At 57.4% G+C, this 6,407-nt stretch overlaps 1 protein-coding gene across 1 annotated transcript; it reads right to left on the reverse strand.

The window, feature by feature from the left end:
* Window positions 1-457: 457 nt before the first annotated feature.
* Window positions 458-2,961, reverse strand: LOC145555005 (uncharacterized). The gene is made up of 4 exons (XM_081616039.1): window positions 2,474-2,961; window positions 1,171-2,382; window positions 833-1,081; window positions 458-760 (listed from the first exon to the last, which is right to left on the reverse strand). Exons 2-4 carry the CDS (start codon window positions 2,038-2,040, stop codon window positions 473-475), a joined length of 1,407 nt encoding a protein of 468 aa, XP_081472165.1. The 5' UTR covers window positions 2,041-2,382; window positions 2,474-2,961; the 3' UTR covers window positions 458-472.
* Between the last annotated feature and the right edge of the window lie 3,446 nt (window positions 2,962-6,407).

The following is a 6,407-nucleotide window of genomic DNA, read 5'->3' on the forward strand; positions in this document are numbered from 1 at the left end:
TGGGCCTGCCACACTCCGGTGTGGCAGACCTCGGCCCCCCTTCCCTCCCTTGGTCTGGTTTGATCCTGCCCCACTAGGGGCACGAGCTTCTAGGCCCTGTGTGCTGGGGGGTTGGGGTCCGAGGAGGGGGACCACAGTATGTGTGCGCAGGTTCGGCCGGTGCCTTGCTGGTTACGGTTCTCTGACCCTCCAGGATGGAGAGGGGGCTGGCCGGCCTCTCGAGGCCGGCCAGGGCCCGTCACGCTCGGGCGTGTGGCGGGCCTGTCCCCTCTCCTGCCAGTCTCTGGGTCATCAGACCTCTCCAGGGGCACGAACTTCCAGGGCCTGCGTACTTCTGGGGCCGATGAGGTGTGTTTCAGTGTGGCTTCACTTACTCGTCTGGAGGGCCTGGTTGTATGGTTCTCTCTGCCCGTAGGTTTTCCCCAAAACACCCCAATAATAAAGCAGATTTAGCGGTAAACATTTAAATTCTTTATTGAATAGTTCCAGTGGGTGGCTCCGTCTCTGTAGGACTGCTTGATGGAGCCAGATCCCCCGAGGAGTCACCATCCGTAGCCAGTACACTCGCAGGACTAGCGGCCCTTGATCTTCCAGAGCTCGGAGAGGATTGGGGTGCTGTGGCTCGGTCGAACGCGTTCCGGATGTCAGCCAATTGCTCCGCGGTGAGATGGTTGGCATAGTACCGGTCCGCGGTCCTCGTGTCATGACACATGACCCTAGACAGTTGTCCCCTGACCTCGCTGCCGTGCGCATCCCGTGCCTGCGTAGAACCAGAAAATACATTTAAAAACAGAAAAGCGGGTGAGTTCAGAGCCGTTAATGGATCACTCACGTGGGTCGCTACCGCTGTCCTCAGATCGGTTACCGTGGGACGGCCCGGAAGTCCCATTGAGCTCCATGCACACGCCGCGTATTTGCTTAGCCGTCTTATACGCGTCTGTTGTGCGCTGAAAAACAGCAGCTTGCAGCGTGGTTCCAGCAGCCGGCGGACACCCATCCAACGTACGAACCACCCGAACTCGGCATGGCTCAAGAACAGCTGGGCGGCGCCGAACGCACGGTTCGTCTTGTGCCTCCTCACCTGAGGAGAGATCAGATTAGATTAGATTAGCTTCCCATGCCCGTTCCCCAGGTCTGGTTCTACCAGGTCTGGTTCTACCAGAAACTTACATTAATCACAAAGCCCGGAGCGCCTTCCTGGGCTTCATCAATCGCTTCCTGGAGCTCGTCGGCAGTCATGTTTGTCAAGACCCCTGCTCTGTGACCATAGACCGCAGAGAGATAGCAAGCTAGGTAACCATAGAACTGGTTCCGCAACTGGATGGTTGGCTGGTTCTCCAGCTTTCTTAGGAGGGAAGGGATTGTCGTCCTGGCCAGGGTCTTGCAGGTTCTCAGCTGGGTTCTGGTGACGGTCCGCCGTTCCTTGGAGCGCTTAACTTCGATCTGGTGGAGGGTCACCTCGGTGGCTATTTGGAGGAGGTCAGCCTTGACCGCTCTGCTGACGGCGGTGATCTGTCTCCGGGTCAGCCTGCATTCCCGCGGGGGTGTAGCGGCAAAGTAATCCATGAACTGGGACAGGTTCACCAGGTAAACTTTAACAGTCGTTATGGCTCTTTTCTTCAGCTTCAGTGCCTGCGGGAAGGCGTGGACCCGTTCCACGTCGTCCAGGAACTTCCAGGTGGGGTTCACCTGCCTGCCGTGTGCAATAAATGAGAGAAAGCTACGGACCCGACCCAGCTTGGAGCGTGCGTTCATCCGGTGCTGTTGGCTTGGCAGGGCACCCCGCAGATCTGAGTGGAATTCTTCAAGGTAGCGCTCCACGGGTGGTGGAAACTTCCTTGGAGCAAATGGCAGCAGGGCAAGTCCTCTGACTGGCCTTGTGGAGGTTGATGTTGCAGGGGAATCAGAGTCGGTCTGGCCCGGCGGAGAAGCTGCAGGAGACGGGGCTCCGGTGGCTGCAGGTGAACCATGCGGAGAAGCTGCAGGAGACGGGGCTCCGGTGGCTGCAGGTGAACCAGGCGGAGAAGCAGAAGCAGGCATGGTGACAGCATGAGGAGAAGAGTCTGTACTTGATATCGGCCGTGGTGCCCGGCGTGGGGTGCCGGGAGACGACGACGACACGTCTGCGTCTTCCCCTGCGATTCTGGAGCTCTGCTGTTCGGGTCTTGGGCGTCCAGGCCGGATGCCAGCGGCGGGTTCGGATCCGTGGGGCGAAGCTCTGCGATGGCGCGGGGGGTTGAGCGCCACTGAAGCTGCAGAAGATGGTCGGCTAACACCTGTGGCTCGAGGCGGTTGTGAGCACCGGACAGATGTCTGTCCACCCTCGGACCATTGTATCCACACGCTCTGACTGGGCAAGTCATCCCACGGATGTTCACTCGTCTGTGGGCGAAGGCAAGGAGTATCTTACGCTCAGCAGGGTTCAAGATGCAATGGGTCCGCTCTAAATGCTTGGGCAGCAGAGAAAACTTGCGTTGGCAGATTGGGCAGCGTCGGTCTGGAGGCATCTGGACCCACGTCTGGCAGTAATGTCCGGCAGAAGCTTGGTTGTCTGGCAGAAGCTTGGTTCTCTGGAGAAGGTCGCAGCAGAAAGGCTGGAACGGGCAGCTGGGTTCTATTGAGCCTGATTGCGAGGCAGGCAGGCAGGCAGGCAGGCAGGCAGGGCGCTGATTGCACGATTGCTTCCAGCCGCACAGAATGTCTCAGAAAACTTTCTAAGTGTTGAATCATGCCTTACCAGGGCCACGAAAAGAATTGATTGGGATTTAAACACCTTATGCGAAAAAACACTATCTGAATGAGGATAAAAGAAAGTCTGAAAAGTGGGTGATAGACAAAAAAATGACAAAGTGTTCCCAACACTTAGAAATATTTTCAGACACCAGAAAAATGACAAAGTGTTTGTGGTGAATGGAGCCAGGGCAGCGACTACTGGCGCCCCGCCTCCAGTAACGAGTTAGGGCAGCGGACTTCCGGCGCCCCCGCCCGCCTCTGGTTTACGAGTGGGTGAATAGGGGTTATGGTAACTGGAAATAAAACCGCGTGGCATTACCACTTAACGTGGTCCCACAGAGCTGAAACTTCGTGGGGGTGTTCAGTCCGACCCCATGGACCGTATGCCACCGCTTGTTCAATCCAGGCACGCCCCTGTGGGGTCGATCCGGACCCCCCATTTCTAAAAACGGCACCGGCCCCCAGCAAGAACCGTAGTAGCTGGAGCTATAAAAATCGGTACGTTTAAAGAGCTAGACGAGATCGCAAAGGCTGCCAAGCCGCATCGCGATCGGATCAAAATTGCCCTGTTGGTGGCCGTTAGAATATGTGGAAAATTATGGTTCCGGGCGGCCATTTCCCATTCAAATCAATGGAGCGGTTTTTCTGGAAACACGAAATTCAAACACCAGGGAGACCCACTTAACGTGGTCCAACGGAGCTGAAACTTCGTGGGGTGTTCAGTCCGACCACATGGAACTAATGTCACCGGTTTTTCAATTCAGGCACGCCCCCTTGTGTCGATCCGGACCTGGGGTCCGAAAACCGCACATGGCTCTGAAGGGCCAAGCTTTGATGCTAGAGCTCCAAAATTCGGTGTGTGTGTAGGCCGAGACGAGATCGCAAAGGCTGCCAAGCCGCATCGCGATCGGGTCAAAATTGCCCTGTTGGTGGCCGTTAGAAGATGTGCAAAATTTGGGTACGCAGCGAACACTCTCCAGTTAAACCTATGGAGAAACCCAACATTTTTTACCAGAATCTAAGTCCTGCTGCCTTACCAGGGGCACGAACTTCCAGGGCCTGCGTACTGCTGGGTTTAGTCCGTGGATGGGTGCTTAAGTGTGGGTCACGTGCTCGGCCGGTGGGCCTGGCAGGCCCGGTTCTCAGTTGATGGCGAGAAAAAGTCTAAGTCCCATCCAGGGACCGGAAAGGGGGCGCTCGGCCGGAAGAGGCTGGGGAGGGTAGCCTCTCCCCGGTCAACCCAAGGCCACATCGTAAAACTGAGTTGCCTTACCAGGGGCACGAGCTTCCAGGGCCTGCGTACTGCTTGGTTTAGTCCGAGGAGGGGTGCTTAAGTGTGGGTTCACATACTCGTGTGGAGAGCCTGGTTCTATCGGGGGTGGGGGGGGTTCCAAGACTGTGTCTGACCCCGGAGCCAAGTCTGGGTGTGGGCCTGGAGGTCAAGGCCTGGATGTCCAGGCCTGGATGTCTCTGCCTGGATGTCTGTGCCTGGATGTCCAGGCCTGGATGTCTGTGCCTGGATGTCCAGGCCTGGATGTCTCTGCCTGGATGTCTGTGCCTGGATGTCCAGGCCTGGATGTCTCTGCCTGGATGTCCAGGCCTGGATGTCCAGGCCTGGATGTCTGTGCCTGGATGTCCAGGCCTGGATGTCTCTGCCTGGATGTCCAGGCCTGGATGTCCAGGCCTGGATGTCTCTGCCTGGATGTCTGTGCCTGGATGTCCAGGCCTGGATGTCTCTGCCTGGATGTCCAGGCCTGGATGTCTCTGCCTGGATGTCTGTGCCTGGATGTCCAGGCCTGGATGTCTGTGCCTGGATGTCCAGGCCTGGATGTCTCTGCCTGGATGTCTGTGCCTGGATGTCCAGGCCTGGATGTCTGTGCCTGGATGTCCAGGCCTGGATGTCTCTGCCTGGATGTCTGTGCCTGGTTCTGCAGGCCTGGATGTCCCAGCCTGGTTCTGCAGGCCTGGATGTCTGTGCCTGGATGTCCCAGCCTGGTTCTGCAGGCCTGTATGTCTCTGTTGCTCCAGGCCCGGATTTCAAATTCGTACGGAACCTAGGCAAACTATATACTGGAAGAACCGGGCGAGTCCCAGGAGTGCCCCGGTGGTCTCCGATTTCGCCTAGGACGTTCCCCCGATTTTTAACGAATTTTTAAGCGATTTGCGCCAAAGCGGGCCCGGGGGGGGCGCGAGGAGGCGGTCCGGAAGGCCCGGAACCCGCTCATGCCGTACACCGTTGGATCCGGGCCGCTCCGGGGATTACTAGGGTGGCCTCCGTTTCGCTCCAGGACCTTCCTGCGGTCGTCTATGGGTGTTTAACCGTCTACCGGAAGTCGGGTCAAAAGTACCCTTTCCCGCGGTCCAAACGAACCGGGACTGGCACCATCGTGCTCCTGGGATGCCCCCGGTTCGGGTGATGTCACTCCCGGAGGCCTGGACCAAAGTCCCGGTTCCCTAGGCCCGGTTCTCTGTCGAGGGTCTCAGCCCTCGCTCATCCCCCGCTCAGCCCCGCCCGACGTGAGTATCTTCATCGGCTGCTGCAACATCATCATCCTCAGCGCCACTGTCATGTGCCTTACCAGGGTCCCGAAACACGACCCAGACCCCGAACGCTTGTTCGGATCCGGGCATGTAATACCCCGATGGAACCGGGCGAGTCCCAGGAGTGCGCTGGTGGTGTCCGATTTGCTCCAGGACCTTCCTACGATTTTTAACGAATTTTTAAGTGATTTTCGCCAAAGCGGGTCCATTCGGTCCCCGAAAAAGCGGTCCAAACGGACGGGACCCAGGCATGTCATACCCCGATGGAACCGGGCGAGTCCCAGGAGTGCGCTGGTGGTGTCCGATTTGCTCCAGGACCTTCCTACGATTTTTAACGAATTTTTAAGTGATTTTCGCCAAAGCGGGTCCATTCGGTCCGCTTTCGCGGAAAAAAATGCACTTTTTCGGTAAAAACGCACCATGGCCCGATAGTCCGGAGTCCGGGGAACAGCCCCGTGCCATCCGTTTCCTTCTACCGCAAAGAACCACCGAGATATTAGCACCGGAAGGTCCGGTGCACACTAAAATGTCCGGTCTTTTTTACTTTCACTTTCGCCCATGAAACTCGGTCGAGGGTATTGCGTCACCTTACCCGTCAAAACACCGCCGGAACGATATCAGGAGAGAGTTGGAAAAGAGGGACTTAGAAGAAAAACGGCAAAGTGAGGTCTTAGAAAATTATATTTTAGGAAACCTGGATGTCTGGCGAGCCTATCTAAGCAGGTTTCAGCCCTCTTTTCCCCCATTTTAGTGCATTTTGAGCGGTTTTAAAAAAAAAGTCTGCCTTTTCTCTGGAGAACCGGGGCTTTGGCCGACATGTCTCAGATTTGGCCGGTGAGTCTGCTGGGTCCTTCCGACGGGCCTGGAGGTTCTCTGGCTCGCCCCGGAGCTCTGTGGAAGGCAGGACAGAGCGGCAAGGACACCCTGGGCCCAGGCCGAAGGCGGTGTGCTCTGAGCGGACTCCGGTCCGCCCGGGGTCCCGCTGGAGGTCCTGGAGCTCCAGTGGATGTCTCCCATGCACACTTACACACACACAACCGACCGAACAGCACACGTGGCCTGCCATGAAGGGCTCCCGCCGGCCCTGGTGCTCTCAAGCACTGGCGCTTCGGCGAAGGGTTCCTCCAACCTTG

Source organism: Poecilia reticulata, chromosome 15, assembly GCF_904066995.2.
Source record: "Poecilia reticulata chromosome 15, P_reticulata-male-v2, whole genome shotgun sequence".
NCBI classification, from domain to species: Eukaryota; Metazoa; Chordata; class Actinopteri; order Cyprinodontiformes; family Poeciliidae; genus Poecilia; species Poecilia reticulata.

Excerpts from the sequence above, each read along its gene's own strand:
- LOC145555005 (XM_081616039.1), bottom strand. The coding sequence starts at position 2,040 with ATGCCTGCTTCTGCTTCTCCGCCTGGTTCACCTGCAGCCACCGGAGCC. Across the intron at positions 1,082-1,170 it reads CTCCGGGCTTTGTGATTAAT|GTGAGGAGGCACAAGACGAA; the intron begins GTAAGTTTCTGG and ends ATCTCTCCTCAG. Across the intron at positions 761-832 it reads GGACAGCGGTAGCGACCCAC|GCACGGGATGCGCACGGCAG; the intron begins GTGAGTGATCCA and ends GGTTCTACGCAG.